The following is a 21402-nucleotide window of genomic DNA, read 5'->3' as shown; positions in this document are numbered from 1 at the left end:
CTCTCCACTCCGGTCTCCGACGTCGGGCCTCTCCACTCCGGTCTCCGACGTCGGGCCTCTCCACTCCGGTCTCCGACGTCGGGCCTCTCCACTCCGGTCTCCGACGTCGGGCCTCTCCACTCCAATCTTTGTCCCACCCCCCAATCTCTATCCGAACTGCCAATGAGGTCTCCGTCTCTCTCTCTCCCCCCCCCCCCCCCCCCCCCCAAACTCGGATGTGCAGCTCCTGTCAGCAACCAGCCTGTCAATCAGGCTGGCTGCCGGGTGCGAAACCCGGAAGAGGCTTCGATCACAACCCACCTACTTCCCTTTCGGATTTCACACCTGCAAATCACCCCCCACCCCCCTCAAGACTCTTCCTGCCGGCATGTTAAAATTCTACCCAATAACACGTGGTGAGTTCCGACATCCTAAACCATGAAGATCAAAACTGAAGCTATTATTTTTTTTAACGTACTGGAAATTGGTTATTTTGATGAGACAAAAGATAGCTTTACTGCACGTTAAAAGTTTTTGCTGAGTTAATTTTTTTTAATAACCCTTGTTAAGGATGATGTCAAATTGCATAACTGGACAAATATAAAATTTCAGTGAGCTAAATGATTTTTAAAAATTGTATGTGGTTAACACTTTGGGCTCGATTTTTGGACGTCCGAGCCGGCGGGTTCGTGGCGGTGGGGGGGGGGAAACGCTCCGAATCTCGGGGATTCCCGGGGCAGGTCTGGAGCCCGGCTCCAACCTATCCACTTCCGGGTTTCCCAGTGACGCGCTTAGATGTGCGCGCAGCCCCCGCATGCGGTAATCCCGCCGGCAATTAAAGCCGGCGGGATCCCACTTAAGGCAATTAATTTGATAGTTCAGGTCATTAGCAGACGTGATTTGTAGGATATTTTAGGAGGGATGGGATTTTCATCTCAACTGAGCATGTTTCCCGTACTGGGGGAAACACTCCCAGTTGAAATGGACGTGTTGCAGGCACCAGCCTGTGGCAGCTGCAAAGGTCCATTTGACAGGTGGGGAGGAGACCCTCACTCATTGCAGGAGGCCACTCTGTCACTTTGGACAAAGTTTGGCCACCTCCACCACCCTCCTCCTAACAACAAAATTCACTAACTTGGAACCTCAACCACGGTGTGCAGACACATTTACCTACCTTGCGGACCCCCTCAGATGTACATCTTCCGGATGGGGGCCGCCATAGCTGCAGTCATGACCTCCTCGGAGGACGAACAGCATCACCAGCCTCGCCGACCATGCTGTCCACCTCTGACACGTGGAGCTGCACAACAAAGTGCTGTGACGCATCCACCTGCACAGCAGGAGGGAGGGCAACCACAGAGAGCGATGCATCGCTGAAGGCACCACCCTCGCCACAGGGTCTGCAGACCGAGGCTCAGCTTCCTGGACCTCTCTGAGCAGCAGTGCACACGGAGGCTCAGAGTCACTCGACATGTAGTCGTGGACATCTGCAGCCTCCTTCATGCCGAGCTGCTCCCGGCTGGCCCGAGCACCATCTTCTTACCTGTCGCTGTCAAAGTCACCACTGCCCTCAACAACTTCTGCTCCGCATCATTCCAGGGTGCCACCGGGGACATCGCCGCCGTCTCTCAGTCGTCTGCACAAAAGAGCCCTGCAAATACACCTGCACCCACTCTGCAGTGACACAATGGGTGGCATCAGTTGTGGGTCTTCATTGTAATCCTCAGGAAAGGGCATTATTGCACAAACCAGACAAGATTTGCAAAGACATGGCAGTAGTGGTGACCATATAATATGTAATGTGAGTTGATCAGAAATCAAATTTAAGTAAAAAACCATGACAAACCCTCAAACACCCTTGTGCATCCCCTTCATGCTCACGGCATGTTTGCCTTACGCTTCCTACTACACTTATGTAATGCATGCCCTGTGGCTGCAGCACAGGTAGTGGCAGGTTGGGTGAGGCTGACCATGAAAGAGATGCATGAGAGGGTGAGTATGAGACAGAACCATGAGATTGTAGGAGAATTGGGTTGAGTGGTAGTGGCGGGATGAGTTCTGGTGAGGTGAGTAAGTGCGGGTAAGATGAGGATGAGGTTTGAGTGGGTGTGAGGGGTGATGTGACAGAGTAGTGTTGGTAGTGCAGAAGGAGATGTGGGGTGGGGGCGGTGATGTGGCAGACGGAGTGTAGGGGAATGAGTAAGTGTACTCACTTCGGCTGACCTACTTAGGTCATTGAAGCGCCTCCTGCACTGTATGCAGGTGCGTGATATGTTGGTGGTGCAGGTGACCTCCTCTGCCACCTCGAGCCAGGCCTTCGTGGTGGCAGAGGCCGGCCACTTCATCCTGTCCGCCGGGGAGAAGATCTCTGTCCTCCCCCTCCTCCTCACCCCATCCAGTAGGACCTGGAGTGAGGCATCATTAAACCTGGGAGCAGCCTTCCCTCTGGGCTGCTCCATGCTGTAATTTTGGCTCCTTTCTGCAGCATCAGTCAGTGGAGGACTTGCCCCTTTAAAAAGGGCTCCTCCAGCTGACAGTCTATGATGCAGGTGCACAGTCCGCCCACTGCGCAGCTTTCCAGTGTGAAACCCGGAAGCCAAGTTAAGTGGCTTCAATTAGGCTGCGATTGCGTGCGGAGCACCCTGAATTCACTGGGCGCGTTACCCACGCGCCCAGTTGACCCCCCGCTGCCAACCTGCCTCCCTCCTAATATCGAGCCCTTTCAATTCAAGCACTTGCCTAACTTGTTCTCCTTCTGAGACTTGGGGCCTGATTTTAGCAGGCCTGCGGGTTTCCGGCGGGTTGGGTTTCGGGTGCGTGGCCTCCGCGCCCGGTGAAATTAGTGGGTTGCCCGCGCGATCGTAGCAGGCAATCCACTAATTGGAATCACTTACCTGCTCCTCCGGGGTCCGCGCTGCTGGTCTGCGCGTCGGGCGGGCTGCGCATGCGCAGTACGATCTGTCAGCTGGAGGCTCTCTAGTTAAAGGGGCAGTCCTCCACTGACAGATGCTGCAACCAATGGAACAAATTACAGCATGGAGCAGCCCAGGGGGAAGGCTGCTCCCAGTTTAATGATGCCTCACCCCAGGTATCATCAGATGGGGTGAGGAGGAGGGGGAGGACAGAGATCTTCCACCCGGCGGGCGGGAGGAAGCGGCCTGCCTCTGCCACCAAGAAGGCCTGGCTCGAGGTGGCAGAGGGGGTCACCTGCACCACCAACATATCGCCCACCTGCATACAGTGCAGGAGGCGCTCCAATGACCTCAGTAGGTCAGCCACAGTGAGAACACGTAGTCTTTCCCCTACACTCCGTCTGCCACAACACTGCCCCCACCCCACATCTCCTTCGGCACCGCCAACACTACTGTCACATCACCCCTCACACCCACTCAAACCCCATCCTCATCTTACCTGCACCTACTCACCTCGCCAGTACTCACCCGCCACTAACACGCAACCCAATCCTCATACAATCTCATGGCTCTATCCCATACTCACCGTCTCGTGCATCTCTCTCACGGCCAGCCTCACTCAACCTGCCACCACCTGTGCTGCAGCCACAGGGCATGCATCGCATATGTGCAGTAGGCAGCGTAAGGCAAACGTGTCGTGAGCGTGAAGGGGATGCACAAGGGTGTCTGAGGGTTTGCCATGGGTGTTACCTATATTGAATTTCAGAGCAACAAACATCACACATCATATTGGCACCACCACTGCCATGTCTCCGCGAATCCTGTCTGTTGTGTCCAATAATGCCCGCTCCTGGGTATCACTATGAGGACCCACCACTGATGCCACCCATTGTGTTACTGCAGAGTAGGTGCAGGTGTATTTGCAGGGCTCTTCCGCGCAGACGACTGAGAGACATCGGCGGTGTAGCCGGCTGCACCCTGGAAGGATGCGGAGGAGAAGTTGTGGAGGGCAGTGGTGACTTTGGCAGCGACAGGTAAGCAGATGGTGCTGGGGCCAGCCAGGAGCAGCTCGGCATGAAAGAGCCTGCAGATCTCCACGACTACATGTCGAGTGAATCTGCGCCTCCGTGTGCACTGCTGCATCGGAGAGGTCCGGGGAGCTGCGCCTCGGTCTGTGGACCCTGTAGCCCTCTGCGACGCGTCTCTCTCTGCGGTAGCCCTCCCTCCTGCTGTACAGGTGGATGTGTCACAGCACTCTGTTGTGGAGCTCCACGTGTCAGAGGTGGACGGCGTGGATGGCGAGGCTGGTGATGCTGTTCGCCCTCCGAGGGGGTCATGACTGCAGCTATGGCGGCCCCCATCCGCAATATGTACATCTGAGGGGGTCCGCAAGGTAGGCACATGTCTCCGGACCCCGGGGTGAGTGTGTAGGTTGGTGACTTTGACCGTCCGGAGTGGGGTGGTGGAGGCCACACTTTGTCCCAAGTGACAGAGCGGCCTCCTGCAATGGGTGAGGGTCCCCCCTCCCCCCCCCCCCCCCCCCACCTGTCAAATGGACCTTTGCAGCTGCCATAGGCTGACAGCTGCAACACGTCCAGTTCAACTAGGACTGTTTCCCCCAGTGTGTGAAACAGTCCCATGTTTCCCCAAAATCACACACAGTCCCTTAATCAGGTCAGTTAATGACCTGAACAAGCGAAATAAATAACCTCAAGTGGCATCCCGCTGGCTTTAATTGCCTGCGGGATTCCCACCAGCGGGGGCCACGCACGCACCCCCGCACGTCATCGGGGAACCCGGAAGTGGGCGGGATCGTGGCGGGTTCCCGTCACGTGACTGGATATCGGGATTTTCGGGGCTTCCCCGCTGGAAACCCACAGGAAACCCGACGGTAAAATCGAGCCCTTGATATTTAGGTTTCATGTTATACACGCAAGTTCTTCTTTCCAAATTAGTTTCTCGCCTTCTCTCGCTGCTAACTTTTACTTTTTACTTATCTGTTGCCACCACATTTTCCATTCCATTTTAAATCATGATAGGAAAAGGGAATGAGAATGATAAAACTATTTCAGTATGTTACAGGTAAATTCAAAATTGTGCCTGTATTTATTCTAAATGTTTTATTTTTGACCATCTTAAGCTGCAGAAAAACCAAATTCCCCTATGCACTTCCTGTTTTTTAATTGCATTTGAAAAACTTGAGCTAATACTATAATCGAGGTATTATTTGGTGTATTGAGGATTTTACTGTTTCCTGGGGTAGCTACAAAATTTCTTGGATCTTTTTGGGATTTTTTTTTTGGAGGGGTTAGTTTAGTTTTCAAATTTTTTCCAAGTTTTTTTTTCCCTTTGGTATTGGGTTAATTTTGTGTTCACGTTATTTCACCACTTCTGGTTTTGTTAGTTTTAAAAACCTGATGTAAAAATTGTAGAATGCTATTACTTGCTATGTGTTTGGTTTACTTTGTTCTTTTGAAGCAGATAGGAATTTTCTTCACCTCCTATTTTTCCCTATTTTCTAATTTTCAAATATGCTTTCCTAATTGTTTCTTTGTGTACAGTTTCTTGGAATTTTGAGAACTTAAAATTGTCTGAACTGTGAATCTTGTTTGCTGTGTGTATTTTTATTTAACTTCCTCTATATTACATACTGAGTAAAAGTTAATGCACTTTATGCTCATGTATATCAGTTACCACCTATAAATGTAAATTAAGTAAGTTGTATGTTCACCATAGTGCAAATTTGAGAACAGAACATGATGTGAAATTAGGAGCCAGCATCTCCAACAGCACATCAGCTAAACAAAGGGCATACAGTGTTGAGAGTGAGGAAAATATGTTAAAATATTGCAAGCCAAGAAGGTTGACAGGTGGCCTGCTCGTACATACTTTGAGTATAGCTGTATGTGTAAGTAGACTTTACGTTTGTCGTGATTTTGAGCGTTCAGCAAGATCACCTGTTTTTTTTTAAAAAAAGAGATGAGGTACCAGTGTTTAAGATAAAAGCTGATTAAACAATGTTTTTTGTTTCAGTGGTGGTGAGATTTGGAAAGAGGATGGTGCAGTGCAAAATTTATGTTTATGTGAAGAGAAGGACAAACAAGGGTGTGCAGATAAGGGAAACAGTTATGAGTAAGGGCCAGAAGAGGAAAGTACAAAATCAATTTATTTCTAAGCTAACCCAAATTCATTTCCAATGGAGAGAAAAAGTGAGAAGTTTAGTGCTAGAATACAGAGTCAATTCAGTCAAATACTGCAGTAAGAAACAATGCAAAGAAGCAACAGTAAGGAGTTGAATAGAGAGACTTGTATAACAGAAGAAGTGCAGAAGCTGAAAATTTAAGCTAGAAAGATAATCAAAAATTCACAAAAGTCAAGGGAAGCAAAAAAGCAAACTTAGCATTAGAAATTTTGCACAACTTATGAAGATAGTGACCTGGAGTGCTATAAAAATCTGGAATATAAATTCCTTCTCTTAAAGCTATCTTTAAGTTTAGAGAATCCAAAAATCTGACCGTGCACTATACAGTTGCCTTGAAAGTTGGAAAATCATTTGCAGAAAAACTCTGTAGTTCTGACTTGTTGAATTCTGCAGCAAATCAAAGTCTGTGGAATGAAATCCTGAAATAGTTGTGCTTCAGCAATGAATTGAATAGATATTTTAAAAATTATAAAAAATTTAAAGAGTAAAAAGTGAAAGATTGTTTCACTGTTTAATGAATAGGTAGCACAAGGCATAAAATCAGAATTAATCATTTTGTCAAATGCAACCACTTTCGACACAATTCTGGAACATTTTCTACCAGAAAAACAAAAGAGAAGTTAGAAGAATGTTTTGCACATGCAGGGTTTATTTCAACATGGAATGCTGTACCAGAAATGGCTATTGAGACTTCATTGAAAGGGAATGTAAAAAGATGCAGTGAAATGGGTTTAGACAATTCCAGTTGAAGATGGGCCTAGTAAACTCAAGTGCTGTAAATGCTATGATTTGAAACAAAGAAATTAGTAAATAAAAAGAAATCCCACGAATGCTGAAATTTCTGATAAGGCTTTGACTGGATAATTTAACTTCTCTTTTGCTCAAATGCTGACTGGCCTACTGTGCATTTATAGCATTTTCTGTTTTTTTAAAGAACTTTCAAATATATTATGCATATAGTGGGGTAAAATAACATTTTGGTTCACTATGCTTAACTAAATTAATTCCATGAGTTTCTCTTTGTTATCCAGCGCTGGTGCTGGTTTGGTGCCATTTCATCTTGAAATGATTATTCTGTTCCTAGAATTTTTTTTTTGTTTCAAGCTTCAATAGTTTTGCTGTGGGTTTAAATCAAGCATTGAAAAAATCTAGCATCTAGCATGCAGATTCTGAACCTCTTAATTTTCTTGCATCAGAATGTTAAAAGAAACCAGTATCTTTGTTTTTTTAAATATTTGACCCTTTTTGATGTGAAATATCTGCAAAGATATCAAATAAATAGAAATGGAAATCGGGCGGGCAGCAAGTTAAAAATCTGTGCCTTGGATTTTAAAGGATTGTATTGGGGGAAGGGGGGATTGAAGGAAACGAGGAGTTCGAGGGGATCCTGGGGGTGGGGGGAAATTAGTCAGAGCTGGAGATGGGTGACAAAGGTGGGAAAAGTATTGCACTCCCCAGCACTAACCCCCCTTCCCCCAGTTGTATGTATTTATTTGTCATGGTACCAGGAATGAGGGACTTCAGTTATGTGGAGAGACTAGAGAAGCTGGGATTGTTCTTGGAGCAGAAATGGTTAAGAGGAGATTTAATAGCGGTATTCAAAATTATGAGGGGTTTTGATTGAGTAAATGAGGAGAAACTTTTTCCACTGGCAGGAGGTTCGGTAACCAGAGGAGACAGATTTAAAATAATTGGCAAAAGAAGTAGGGGGCGGATGAGGAGAATTTTTTTTACGCAGTTGTTATGATCTGGAATCCACTGTCAGAAAGAGTGGTGGAAGCAGATTCAATAGTAACTTTCAAAAGGGAATTGAATATGTCTTTGAAAAGAAAGGAAAAATTGCAGGGCTATAGGGAAAGTGCAGAGGGAGTGGGAGCAATTGGATAGCTCTACCAAAGAGCCGACACAGGCTCAATGGGCTGATTGGCCTCCTTCTGTGCTCTATGATTCTATGATTTATTCTGTGAAATGAGTCATTTCATTTTATTCCAGATGATCTGACTCTAGGTCAGTTTTGATCATCTTCCAATTTTTTTCCTTTTAAGAAAAGATTGGTTATGCTACCTGTATTTATCTTTTGATCTTCCATCCTCCATAAACTTGAGCTCATCCAAAACTCTGCTGCTCACACCAAGTCCCATTCACCCATCACCCCTGTGTTCGTTGACCTACATTGGCTCCCGGTCCAGGAACGCCTCAATTTTAAAATGATCATCCTTGTTTTCAAATCCCTCCATGGCCTCGCCCCTCCCTGTAACCTCCTCCAGCCCAATGCTTCTGTGAAACGCCTTGGGATGTTTTACTACATTAAAGGCACTATATAAATGCAAGTTGTTGTATTTTGTTAAGGAGTTAATTTATTTCTGTTCGCAGTATGTTGTGGCTTTTCTTTTACATTTTAAAAAAAACCTGTGGAAAATTTCCAATATTCTCAAACAATTACAAGGATGCATAGAGCTACATAACATTCTCTAAGAACTAAATTCTGATCTTCATTATTTTCTTGGTCTGAAGTGCTACTGTATTTCACTTAGTATTAAATGTTTGTGTTTAAATTAATCAGCTGTCAGTTACTATTTTGCGGGCTGCTTTTCTTTTCCCCTTATTGCAATGACTCAGTGGGAATTTTGGGAAATAGGCTTACTTCCTTGCTGTCTGATCCAGTTCGAATACTAATTTAAAATGTTTGATTCCAAGCCCTAAATATAGTTAAGGCAGCTAGGAGGTCTGTTCCTGCAGATGTTGGATACTTTGTGAGAACTGAGTAGAGTAACCCTTCGAGAGTTGAAATATGTTCTTAAAATTCAGTCCAGATGGTTGGTTATACATTCCAGTGGTTGACTTTACATTCATATTATGCACTATAATCTATTTAACTGTTTATTTCGATTTAGGATGCAGTTCAGGTGCTTTTGAAGCATTCGGCTGATGTGAATGCTCGTGACAAAAACTGGCAGACTCCATTACATATTGCTGCTGCAAACAAGGCTGTGAAGTGTGCCGAAGCTCTGGTTCCTCTTTTAAGTAATGTAAATGTCTCCGACCGAGCAGGGAGAACTGCTTTACACCATGCTGCCTTCAGTGGGCACGTAGAGGTATTCTATTAAAACTAATTTAAAGTGGGCTAATGTTGAATAATTGGCATTGGTTGTCGTCTTCTTAATTAAAATTAACTCCTTTTATAAGTATTGTAGGAAATGCAAAGTTTATGTGGGAAACTTTGATACTATCTTGTAATTTTTACAGGACTGTACTTAATATGTGGTTTATAAATGTCTGATTTGAAGTGCATAATTGTCTGAATTATACTTTGACATCATGCAGGCTCTTGCTTTAGAGATGTTTTAGAGCATGACCTTGTTAAGTAAATTTCTGAATTAGTAGCATACTTAAATGATAGCCTACATTGAAACAGTGTGAAATGTTCAAAGCTCTGAGGAGAGAAAGGAGCAAAAGGAATACATGTTTATAAGAAGAAATCTCAGCTCCATGCACTGGTCCTGCGGGCATATTTGTAGAGTTCAGATATCATTTTGAAAGTGTGAAGCAGGTAAAAAATTTAGGAAATTCTATACAGCCATACTCAAAATATAGCAAATTTTGATTTCAAAGAAAAATCAAAATGGCTTTTTTTTTTGTGCTCCCACATATTGCATCTACAACACACAAATCAAGATTGTCATCATGACACTGTTCCAAAAAATACCACGTATTGGCTTGTGAGCCATGGCTGTTTGTATCAGCTACCTTAAGAGTCCTGCCCCCCCCACCTTTTTTTAAAATACTATTTTTGGAGCTGTCATTTCTCCACAGAACTAAAAAAACTGTATAAAACTAATTATGTAGTTGTCCTGGTCGCACAGTGCCTTAGCAGTGATGGAACTCCAGCACTGATGTTCCAACTTCAGTTAATTAATTGCATTTAGTGTTTCAGGTCCAATATGCTTTTAATTGCTTGGTGCAACACTTGAGTTCCTTTTCCTAACTACGAAATGTTACATTTCTGTTGAAAGGATCAGCAATATATATTGCAGCATCCTTATTTACAGAACAGACGTTTGCAAATTATTTTCACTAAAATATGCTTGAAAAAGAATTACAAACTATGTAAGAAACTAAATTGAATTTAATAAAAATAATTGTTTTCTAGATGGTTAGCTTGCTTCTTTCCAGAGGTGCCAACATCAATGCCTTTGATAAGAAAGACCGACGTGCTATTCACTGGGCTGCCTACATGGGTATGTTGTAGCATTAATGGTTTTCGTGTTCTGTTCATTAAGTTTCGAAAAGCAGTCATTATTGCTTTGTTTTTAAGTCTGACAGTTGATTGTTTCCTGTAGGAAATTGCAGAGCCGCAATATTTAGTATAAGGGGGTGGGGGGGTTTAAATAATGTCCAACACGAATGGTGTGTTTGAAAAAATAGGCCCAGCTGGGTGCTTCACTTTCCATGGGACAGAGGGGGGTGCCAACTGAACTGCCAATCAAGTTGGCTGTTTTCAGATAATGCTGCAAATAAAATGTAATTTGAGTAGTCCAAGTTATATATTGTTGTCATTTTATTTGCACATCTTTAATAATAAAAATGGTGATTGGTTGCAACATTAAGAAGGTACTACATCTGTATGTGGTGGTATGAGTGTAATGTTATGAGACAGCCCACTATACTCTATTATCTGCTACTTTTTGTAGGTCACATTGAGGTGATCAAGCTGTTGGTAGCACATGGAGCTGAAGTGACATGCAAAGATAAGAAAGCTTATACGCCGCTTCATGCTGCAGCTTCCAGTGGAATGCTCAGCGTAGTCAAGTACCTGCTAGATCTTGGAGTTGATGTAAGTTGAAGAACTTTAATCTGTTTAGTTAGACGTTTGTGAAAATTATCCAGCTATAGTTTTATTTATCTCTATGTAGCTAATTTATGGGTAGGAATTTGTTCTATTAACAATAACTTAATGTTTCACCATATTTTAACCAAACTTCTGAAGTCTCTTCCTCATCTGGTTCTGATTCTGGGGAATGAGGTGGAGCAAGTGTCATAAGAACATAAGTAGGAGCAGGAGTAGGCCATCCGGCCCCTCGAGCCTGCTCCGCCACTCAGCAAGATCATGGCTGATCTTCTACCTCAATGCCATTTTCCTGCACCATCCCCATATCCCTTGATGCCTTTAATATCTAGAAATCTATCGATCTCTGTTTTGAATGTACTCAATGACTGAGCCTCCACAGCCCTCTGGGGTAGAGAATTCCAAAGATTCACCACCCTCTGAGTGAAGAAACTTCTCCTCATCTCAGTCCTAAATGGCCTACCCCTTGTTCTGAGACTGTGACCTCTGGTTCTAGATTCCCCAGCCAGGGAAACATCCTCCTTGCATCTACCCTTTCGAGCACTGTAAGAATTTTGTATGTTTCAATGAGATCACCTCTCATTCTTCTAAACTCTAGAGAATACAGGCCTATTCTACTCAATCTCTCCTCATACGACAATCCTGCCATCCCAGGAATCAGTCTGATGAACCTTCGTTGCACTCCCTCTGGCAAGTATATCCTTTCTTAGGTAAGGAGACCAAAATTGTACACAATACTCCAGGTGTGGTCTCACCAAGTCCCTGTATAATTGCAGTAAGACATCTTTACTCCTGTACTCAAATCTTCTGGTAATAAAGGCCAACATACCATTTGCCTTCCTAATTGCTTGCTGCAACTGCAAGTTAGCTTTCAGTGACTCATGTTTAAAGGGACCTGGGTATCCTTGTACATCAACATTTCCCAGTGTCTTCTTTAAAAAATACTGTGCATTTCTGTTTTTCCTACCAAAGTGGATAACTTCACATTTTTCCACATTATCTTCCATCTGCCATGTTCTTGCTCACTCACTTAGCCTGTCTTCATCCCCTTGAAGCCTCTTTGCATCCTCCTCACAAATCACATTCCCACCCAGTTTTGTGTCATCAGCAAACTTGGAAATATTACATTTGGTCCCCTTATCCAGATCATTGATATAGATTGTGAATAGCTGGGGCCCAAGCACGATCCCCGCAGTACCCCACTAGTCACAGTCTGCCAACCTGAAAAAGACACGTTTATTCCTATTCTGTTTTCTGTCTGTGAACCAATTCTCAATCCATGCCAGTATATTACCCCAATTCCATGTGCTCTAACTTGGTTCACCAACCTCCTGTGTGGGACCTTATCGAAAGCCTTCTGAAAATCCAGATACACCACATCCACTGGTTCTCCCTTATCTATTCTACTAGTTACATCCTCAAAGAACTCCAATAGATTTCCCTTTCATGAATCCATGTTGACTCTGCCAAATCCTATTATTATTTTCTAAGTGTCCTGTTATCACATCCTTTATAATAGATTCTAGCATTTTCCCTACTACTGACGTCAGGCTAACAGGTCTGTAGTTCCCTATTTTCTCCCTCCCTCCTTTCTTAAATAGTGGGGTTACATTTGCTACCCTCCAATCTGCAGGAACCGTTCCAGAATCTATAGAATTTTAGATGATGACCACTAATGCATCCACTATCTCCATAGCCACCTCTTTCAGGTCGGTATAGTGTCGGTAGAGAAACGTTTAGGGAACAGTGATCATAGAACCATAAGGTTTAGATTAGCTATGGAAAAGGACAAGGAGCAATCTATAGTAAAAATACTTAATTGGAGGAGGGCCAATTTCAGTAGGTTGAGAACTGATCTGGCCCAGGTTAAATTGGAATCAAAGATTGGCAGACAAAACTGTAATCGAACAATGTAATCGGCCTTTAAAGAGGAGATGGTTCGGGTGCAGTCAAGGTACATTCCCACGAGGGGAAAGGTTAGGGCAACCAAAGTCAGAGCTCCCTGGATGACGAAAGAGATAGAGAGTAAGATGAAGCAGAAAAAGATGACAGATGTCAGGTTGATAATACAAGTGAGAACCAGACTGAATATAGAAAGTTCAGAGGGGAAGTGAAAAAGGAAATAAGAGGGGCAAAGAGAGAGTATGAAAATAGCCTGACAACTAACACAAAATGGAATCCAAAAGTCTTCCATAGGCATATAAATAGTTAACAGGTAGTAAGAGGAGGGATGGGGCTGATTAGGGACCAAAAAGGAAACCTACGCATGGAGGCAGAGGGCATGGCTGAGGTACCAAATGAGTACTTTGCATCTATCTATACCAAGGAAGATGATGTTGCCAAAGTCACAGTAAAAGAGGAGATGGTTGAGATACTGGATGGGCTAAAAATTGATAGAGGAGGCACTAGAAAGGCTTGCTGTACTTATAGTAGATAAGTCACCAGGTCCGGATGGGATGCATCCTCGGTTGCTGAGGGAAGTAAAGGTGGAAATTGCGGAGGTACTGGCCATAATCTTCCAATCATCCTTAGATACAGGGTGGTACCAGAGGACTGGAGAATTGTGAATGTTACACCCTTGTACAGAAAAGGGTGTAAGGATAAACCCAGCAACTACAGGCCAGTCAGTTTAACCTTGGTGGTGGGGAAACTTTTAGAAACGATAATCCAGGACAAAATGAACAGTCACTTGGACAAGTGTGGATTAATTAAGGAAAGCCAGCACGGATTTGTTAAAGGCAAATCGTGTTTAACCAACTTGATAGAGTTTTTTGATGAGGTAACAGAGAGGGTTGATGAGGGCAATGCAGTTGATGTGGTGTATATGGACTTCCAAAAGGCGTTTGATAAAGTGCTACATAATAGGTTTGTCAACAAAGTTGAAGCCCATGGAATAAAAGGGGCAGTGGCAGCATGGATACAAAATTGGCTAAGTGACAGGAGACAGAGAGTAGTGGTTGTTTTTCAGATTGGTGGAAGGTATACAGTGGTGTTCCTCAGGGGCCGGTACTAGGACCACTGCTTTTTTGATATATATTAATGACTTGGACTTGGGTGTACAGGGCACAATTTCAAAATTTGCAGATGACACAAAACTTGGAAGTGTAGTGAACAGTGACAAGGTTAGTGATAGACCTCAAGAGGAATTGACAGGCTGTTGGAATGGATGGACACGTGGCAGATGAAATTTAACGCAGAGAAGTGCGAAGTAATACATTTTGGTAGGAAGAACGAGGGGAAGTAATATAAACTAAAGGGCACAATTCCAAAGGGTGTGCAGGAACAGAGAGACCTGGGGGTATGTGCACAAATCGTTGAAGGTGGCAGGGCAGATTGAGAAAGCAGTTAAAAAAGGCATACGGGATCCTTGGCTTGATAAATAGAGGCATGGGACACAATTTTAAAAGAAATCTGCAGGGGTGGGGGGGCTGTTGGGTGGCAAAGAAAATCGTGTTTTTGAGGATCGGGCAAAAATCCCGGCTCCAACATGCTTAAGAACACACACGACCCAGAGTCATCTGGGTCCACACGCCATTCCCAAACCCGGAAGTACCACCAGCAATTAAAGCAACAATTCAACTAGTTAACCTTGTTTAAAAATCAAAAATACAATTAGGTATGAAGGCAAGCGATTTCAACGCTGCCTCAGCGTGTTTCCCATGCTGAGTGAAACACGCCATGGTGAAGGAGTCGTGTTTCGACCAGCAGCCATTTGGACATTTAAATGCCTGTTTGACAGATGGGGATAAAAGGTGAGTTATTGCAGCAGAGCACTCTGTTCTCTCAGACAAACTTTTGGCTGGGAGATCTGTGTGTTTAGAATGAAAATTCCTGGTTTCCACTCAGAATTGTTCTGTTTACACATATTTACCAACTTTTCGGACCCCCTCAAACTGACTCCATCAGGATGGGGTGCGTGATAGCTGCGTTCACCAGTACCTCCAAGGATGAGCAACATCACCATCCTTGCCAGGCACGGCGTGCACTTCCGCCACTTGCTGCGCCACAGAACCTGCACGAGCACAGAGGGTACGACATCGCAGGAGGCACTACCCTCGTCAGAGGGTCGACAGACCGAGGCTCAGCTTCCTGGACCACTCTGAGGAGCAGTGCGTGCGGAGGCTGAGAGTGAGTCGCCAGGTGGTCACGGACATCTGCTGCCTCCTTCATGCTGAGATGCTCCCAGCTGGGCCAAGCGGCATCTCGTTACCCGTCACAGTTAAAGTGACCACTGCCCTCAACTTCTTCGCCTCCGGATCATTCCAGGGTGACATCGCCGGGGTGTCTCAGTTGTTTGCACACAAGTGCATAAGGGAGGTCACTGACTACTTGTTTCGCAGGGCCTCTCAATACGTCAACTTCCCCATGGACGATCTCAGCCAGACGGAGAGGGCAGTGGGATTCCACTCTGTGGCTGGCTTCCCACGTAAACAGAGCGCAATCGATTGCATGCATATAGCAATCCGAGCACCTCCGTACGAACCAGGACTATTCATCAACAGAAAGGAATATGACTCCATCAATGCTCAGCTCGTTTGTGACCACCACAAAAGATTTCTTCATGTGTGTGCCAGATTCCCTGGCAGCTGCCACAATTCCTTCATTCTGAGGGAACCCATCATCCCAGGTCTCTTCCACGCACCGAACACCCTTAAGGGCTGGCTCCTCGGGGACAAGGGATACCCCCTGCACACGTGGCTCATGACACCTCTGATTACCCCATCAGCGACCAACAGCGTCGAGGCAACAACAGCCACATCACCACCAGGTCTATAATTGAACGTGATAAGGCTAATGACGATGCGATTTCAGTGCCTCGATTGTTCTGGGGGAGTGCTTCAATACTCACCAGCGAGAGTGGGTCACATTATAGTAGTGTATTGTGTCCTGTGTAACAGAGGCATACCGGTTGAGGAGGCCCCATGCCTTCATCCACATGGAGGAGGAGGAGGAAGAGGACAAACCCATGAGCAGAGCAGCGGCTCACCTGGCTGCTCGTGAGGCCAGGGAGTCACTCATATGTGAACGGTTCTCATAAGATCAGAAAGTGAGAGGAGTCCAGTCCTCGCACCACCAGGAAGGACCAGCGCCAACACCAGCACCCCCCGACCCTGCACAAAACAGTCCTTCAACTACACGTACCCACTGTAAAGTGACCCACTGGGTGGCATTAAGTGTCACCGTAGATGGAGAAGCACATGAAAGGGTGCTATTGCAAAAGCCAGTCAAGAATGGGAAAGACGTGGCAGTAGTGGTGACACTGATAACATTTAATGTGACTTTAATAGAAACCAAATATAAATGAAAAACATGACAGTCTATCGGACATCCTGTACATATGCCTCATGATCACAAATCCTTAGCCTTTCTCTTCCTACTGCTTCCACGTGGTGCATCCCCTGTGGCTGCAGCAGATGTAATGGCAGGTTGCTCGTGTTCACGGCCGGACTGCTTAGATGCTTTCGGCCTACACCCTCTGGGTTTTATTAGTCGAGTTTGCTGCGTGCCCATTGACTTTCCCACCCCCCCCCCCCCCCCCAACCCCGGATGTCACCCCGCCGCCCTTTTAAAATCGAACACATGGAGTACAAAAGCAAGAATGTTATGATGAACCTTTATAAACACTGGTTCGGCCATAACTAGAGTGTTGTGTCCAATTCTGGACACCACACTTTAGAAAAGATGTGAGAGCCTTAGAGATTGTGCAGAAAAAATTTACTAGAATGGTTCCAGGGATGAGGGACTTCAGTTATGTGGATAGACTGGAGAAGCTGGGCTTGTTTTCTTTAGAGCAGAGAAGATTGAGAGGAAACTTGATAGAAGTGTTCAAAATCATGAGTGGTCTGGACAGAGTAAATAGAGAGAAGCTGTTCCCATTGTCAGAAGAGTCGAGAACCAGAGGACACAGATTTAAGGTAATTGGCAAAAGAACCAAAGGCGACATGAGGAAAAACTTTTTTATGCAGCGAGTGGTCGTGATCTGGAATGCACTGCGTGAAAGGGTAGTGGAGGCGGATTCAATCATGGCTTTCAAAAGGGAATTGGATAAGTACTTGAAGGAACAAAATTTGCAGGGCTACTGGGAAAGGGCGGGGTAGAGGGACTAGCTGGATTTCTCGTGCAGAGAGCTGGCACGAACTCAACGGACCAAATGGCCGCCCCCTATGTTGTAACCATTCTATGATTTATGAGACACTGAATTTCTTTTTTAAAAATGGCACTTAGAATTATTCATGAACTTTGTTTGTGATTGTAAGAAGTAATTTCACCTCAGTACCCCATGAATTCCTTTTTTAGTGGAAGTATTTTCACCAGACTGAGAGAATTTTCTTTCCATCTGCCTTTTTAAAAATGGAAATAATGGAAACAGTCACTGTGGGGCACCAAGCATTTAACATTCTGTACTTGAACATTAATTTGCTACTTGCTGACAACTTCATTCGGTTTGTTCATTGTTTGATTAGATTTTTTTAAAACCAAGTTTACTGTGTATTTTTCCTATCACATTCTTAATTTTGATAGTGAAATTTGAAATTACCTGTACGTTTGAATCCATATTGACCATAGACTTCTGAACTTTTAGCAAAATAATCTTTAACACTGAGGTAAATATTAGCTACATTTATGGTTTCCTCACATTATACGTTGTATTTGTGTAAAAACATTTGTTAACTTGCCATGGCCCTCCTTCATCTAATCTGTTACATGTGAGAAATGACCTAACACTTGATAACTCAAAACACATCTAAAAGGTGAGCAAAACCTAACGTAGTAGAAAGTCAAAAGCAAAATACTGTGGATGCTGGCAATCTGAAATAAAAACAGAAAATGCTAAAAACATTCAGCAGGTCAGGCAGCATCTGTGGAGATGAAAGGTCATTGACCTGAAACGTTAACTCTGTTTCTCTCTCCACAGATGCTGCCTGAGCTGCTGAGTGTTTCCAGTATTTTCTATTATAGTAGAAACTCACATCCTGTATTACAGCAATGAAACATATTTGAACTATCTCTGCCAATATTTTTTAAAAGAGGCTGAGAGTTGCATTTCAGGTGTTGTATGATATATGAATATGTGCTTTCCCCTATCTAGTTTCTTTGGAGTTTGCAAACAATCTTCTATGAATTCTTATTTTATGTTTCTTTCTTCCACTTTTTTATTTAAATAACTGCATAATCCCCCAGACCAATTTCTTCGTCTTCCCCATTTGTTTCCCATATTTGTAGTGAACAATTTTAAATAGCTTAGTGTTAAATTATCATGAAAGCAGATAAAGTGAACAAGGAGTTTGGAATGTAAGTAGTTTCAACACAAAGAAACAAAATATTAATGAATTCATAAAATTCACAAATATAGCTTCCTAACATATTGTTAAATTATATTAATCATTCATTAGAAAGTAAGCAATTCATCACTAAACACAATTTTGCTGATAGTCAGGAATGTTGGCATTCATTTTAAAACGTTGTGGGCTTGTTTCTGGATCTTTTGACTTGTTCTTGTAGAATTCTTGCAATTTACTTGCAGTGCAAGTCTATTGAGTGCGCAGCCTTGTGTCCATTTACTGTTATGTACTTCCACAGATTAATGAACCAAATGCATATGGAAATACCCCTCTCCATGTGGCCTGTTACAATGGCCAGGATGTAGTTGTGAATGAACTCATTGACTGTGGAGCAAATGTCAATCAAGTGAATGAGAAGGGCTTCACCCCACTGCACTTTGCTGCTGCTTCAACACATGGTGCACTGTGTTTAGAACTCTTGGTCAGTAATGGGGCAGAAGTGAACATTAAGGTAAGGGACAGATACATCTACTGTCAGTAAATGAAAATAAAATTCCCCAAATTTGTAATGCTGGAAACTGGGTTGAAATAAATGGTTAATGTGAAGATTTTATTTTTGGCAGCAATAACTTTCAACTTCCTATGGTATATAGATTTGTTGTTTTTTATTTTTGCATTTGAACGTTATAGCTGGCGGATCAGATGTCCCAATTATGAATTATCAGCTTCCACGTATCAGAGTAAAGATCTGTAAAAAGTTAATTGCAAGTTTCAGCCTTTGGTTCTGTTTGAGGTTATGACAGAAGGACACCAGTTTTTGTTATTTGAAAGCATATTTCATTCAATTTTCCCTTTAAAACAAGGCTAATTGATAAGTGGCTTAATCTGTTCTGTCAGTGATAAATATTAAGCAGCAATTATGTGTCAGTTTTGGAATCAGTGTTTGTCAGCTAAAATTGAATAAGATTCCCTCAGCCTGTATCTTCTCCAAACATGTTATTTCTATCCTCTCTTTCCTTTGCACATTGGCACCATCCAACTCTGTCCACCTCTCCCACCAGTACCCTTAAATCTGGGTTCCATCCCACCTACAAGATAGCTGTGGTCAAAAGTCACCAATATTGTTTGACTGCACCAGCTCTTCATCCTACTTGACCACTCAGCATCCTTTGGCATGGTTGAGAATTCCATCCTTCTCCATTGCCTCTTCTCCATGGCACCACCATGGAATGCTTCCATTCCTACCTGCCCTAACATAACCAGTGCAGCTCCTGCAATGGATTCTTCTCCAGTGGTCACACACTGACCTTTTGCCATGCTTTGAGGTTCCATCCTTAACTCCCTCCGAGTCCTCACCTATGGGCTGCTTCTCAGCAACGTTAACTAAGCGTGGAACCAACTTTCCAGCCAGCTTAACCTCTGCATTACTATCCTCAACTCCATGCACTGATGCTGTGTTCTGCTTGTCTGACACTGTCCTGGATCACCTAGAACTTTCTCAGCCTTAATTGACATTCTATTTGCCAAAAAGGCCCCATCTTAGCCTCCCGGCTCCTTCCCCTTGCTCAAACTGAAACCAGCTGTGCACAGCCACAGCGTCCCGTTTTGCCCCAAGCTGAGCTTCAAGCTCCATATGCAGTCCATCGCCATGGTGACCTCCCTCCAGTCCAACCACAGCTGCAATGCCGATCTCCACCTCTTTCAATTGGGGCTTGATTTTTCCAGTGCCATCCTCAGCTCCAACCTCAAACTCCATCTCATCCAGAACCCTGCTCGCTCTATCGTATCCCACAGTAAGTTCCATTTACCCACCTCCTACCATGTATAATTTTCTAAAAATATATTTGTCAATTCATTGGCTACACCTCAATTTTACATTTTTAAAAAAGTATTTGTGTTGCTTCAGTAAAGGATGTCAGTACTAGGGAATGGAATAGTTTTTTCAATTTTAGCACCCAGTTTCTTCATTGAATGTTCCCTGGTTGAATGTATTGCAAAAGTGCTGCAGAAAAATGCTCCCTTCACCATACCCCAACAGCACCTTAACCCCAAACTTTGAAGAGCACCTCCATTCTACTTATGTGAATTTTCCATTCCCCCAATGGCTGATTGGTGCTCTTGCTGAGTGACATGAACAATTTAGTGTCAATTTGTGTTGAGCTATTGTCAGTTTTGTCCTATGAACCAATTCTCAGTAGAAACAAGATTGAAAATGCTCAAACACTCTAAACTAATGTTCAGTCCACTACAGTGAACAGAGAGAGAAGACTTGAATCTAGTCTGAGCTGAATTGAAGCCTAAGTCCCAGAGATGGAAAGAGAGTATTACATCAATTCTCAGTTTTTATTTAGCTACACTTAAAAGCAAAATTAACTGGTTTTGTGTTTAAAATCAGTCCAATAGAATCATAGAAAGGTTACTGCACGGAAGGAGGTCCATTCGGCCCATCGAGTCCACTCTGGTTCTATGCAAGAGCAATCCAGCTAGTCCCACACCCCCACCCTATCCCCATGACCTTCAAAGGGGAACTGGATAAGTACTTGAAAGGAAATGTTTTCCTTTCAAGTACTTATCCAGTTCCCCTTTGAAGGTCATGATTGAATCTGCCTCCACCACCCCCTCGGCCAGTGCATTCCAGTTCCTAACCACTCACTGTGTAAAATAAGTTTTTCCTCATGTCACCTTTGGTTCTTTTGCTAATCACCTTAAATCTATGTCCTCTGGTTCTTGACCCTTCCGCCAATGGGAACAGTTTCTCTCTATCTACTCTGTCTAGATCCTAGATTTAAAAAGAAAGAATGAACTTGCATTTATAGAACAGCTTTCACAACCTCAGGATATCCCAAAGCACTTCACAGCGAATCGCTTATTTCTGAAATAATGTTCACTGTTGTAGGGAAATGCAGCAGCCGATTTGAACCAAGAAATGCGGCAACCAAGATCCACAAACAACAATGAGATAAATGACCAGATAATCTGTTTTTAATTATGTTGGTTGAGGGATAAATGTTGGCCAGATCACAAAGAGAATTCCTCTGCTCTTTGAATAATGCCATGGGATCTTTTACATCCATCTGAGAGGGCAGATGGGGCCTTGGTCTAACGTCTCACCCGAAAGACAGCAGCTCTGATAATGCAGCACTCCCTCAGTACTACAGTGCCAGCCTAGATTACGTGCTT

The 21402-nt window shown here is 43.9% G+C and overlaps 1 protein-coding gene across 5 annotated transcripts in view; it reads left to right on the top strand.

The window, feature by feature from the left end:
* Positions 1–21402, top strand: part of LOC137342161 (serine/threonine-protein phosphatase 6 regulatory ankyrin repeat subunit A) — a 188822-nt gene that overhangs the window by 77201 nt on the left and 90219 nt on the right. For 4 of the 5 annotated variants that reach the window (XM_068005905.1, XM_068005896.1, XM_068005887.1 and 1 more), the window contains 4 exons: positions 8988–9188; positions 10244–10331; positions 10785–10927; positions 18521–18733. In XM_068005905.1, the coding sequence (XP_067862006.1) occupies positions 8988–9188; positions 10244–10331; positions 10785–10927; positions 18521–18733 (645 nt within the window). The remainder of the gene's footprint in view (positions 1–8987; positions 9189–10243; positions 10332–10784; positions 10928–18520; positions 18734–21402) is intronic. The other variant, XM_068005915.1, reaches the window with a different exon arrangement.

Source organism: Heptranchias perlo, chromosome 2, assembly GCF_035084215.1.
Source record: "Heptranchias perlo isolate sHepPer1 chromosome 2, sHepPer1.hap1, whole genome shotgun sequence".
NCBI lineage: Eukaryota > Metazoa > Chordata > Chondrichthyes > Hexanchiformes > Hexanchidae > Heptranchias > Heptranchias perlo.
Note: the sequence above shows the minus strand (reverse complement) of the source record. Positions and strands in the feature narration are given on the sequence as shown.